We start from the raw sequence: 479 nt of genomic DNA, 5'->3' as shown, positions 1-479 counted from the left end.
ATCTCCACATGATGTCAATCAAAACATACCATTGGCTGTTTAGTTAAAAAAAAATGCAATATGCTTGTGCACATATACCAGTTACTTTATGTACAATAAAGGAATGGGGAAGGGGAAATGAAAGAATAGAGAAAACTATACGGTAGTAGTCAGGATGTGGTGGAACCAAATTGCAGTTTTCTAATTGAGAATGTAATCTTGGTCTTTAAAGAACAGAGTTCTGGAGTAAAGAAGCAGGTTCCCTTTTCAGTAGACACCTCCCGTCTGCTGTTGGAACACATCAATTGTATCTTCATCCTCCATTTCCAACTGTGCAGGTGTGTCTGTTTCATTGATTGGTTGCCCGTCGAATCGGAATCTGATCTGCCTCATTGACAATCCCTGTCGTTCACAATAGGCTTTCATTAGTTTACTAAGTGGTGTATGCCTCTTAATCTTAAACTGCACCACAGAACCATCCTGCCCCGCCACCTTCAAAT

The 479-nt window shown here is 40.3% G+C and overlaps 1 protein-coding gene across 1 annotated transcript; it reads right to left on the bottom strand.

Annotated features, from left to right (window-relative positions):
* Window positions 1-246: 246 nt before the first annotated feature.
* LOC108526127 (small ubiquitin-related modifier 2) lies at window positions 247-474 on the bottom strand (the record flags this gene model as incomplete). Its single annotated transcript, XM_017866789.1, has 1 exon — window positions 247-474. A coding segment is annotated over one exon (228 nt), but the record flags the coding sequence as incomplete, so codon positions are not given.
* Window positions 475-479: the final 5 nt, after the last annotated feature.

The sequence above is a fragment of the Rhinopithecus bieti genome, unplaced genomic scaffold, assembly GCF_001698545.2.
Source record: "Rhinopithecus bieti isolate Rb0 unplaced genomic scaffold, ASM169854v2 repeat_19948, whole genome shotgun sequence".
Taxonomy (NCBI): Eukaryota; Metazoa; Chordata; class Mammalia; order Primates; family Cercopithecidae; genus Rhinopithecus; species Rhinopithecus bieti.
This window is presented reverse-complemented; position numbering and strand designations above follow the sequence as displayed.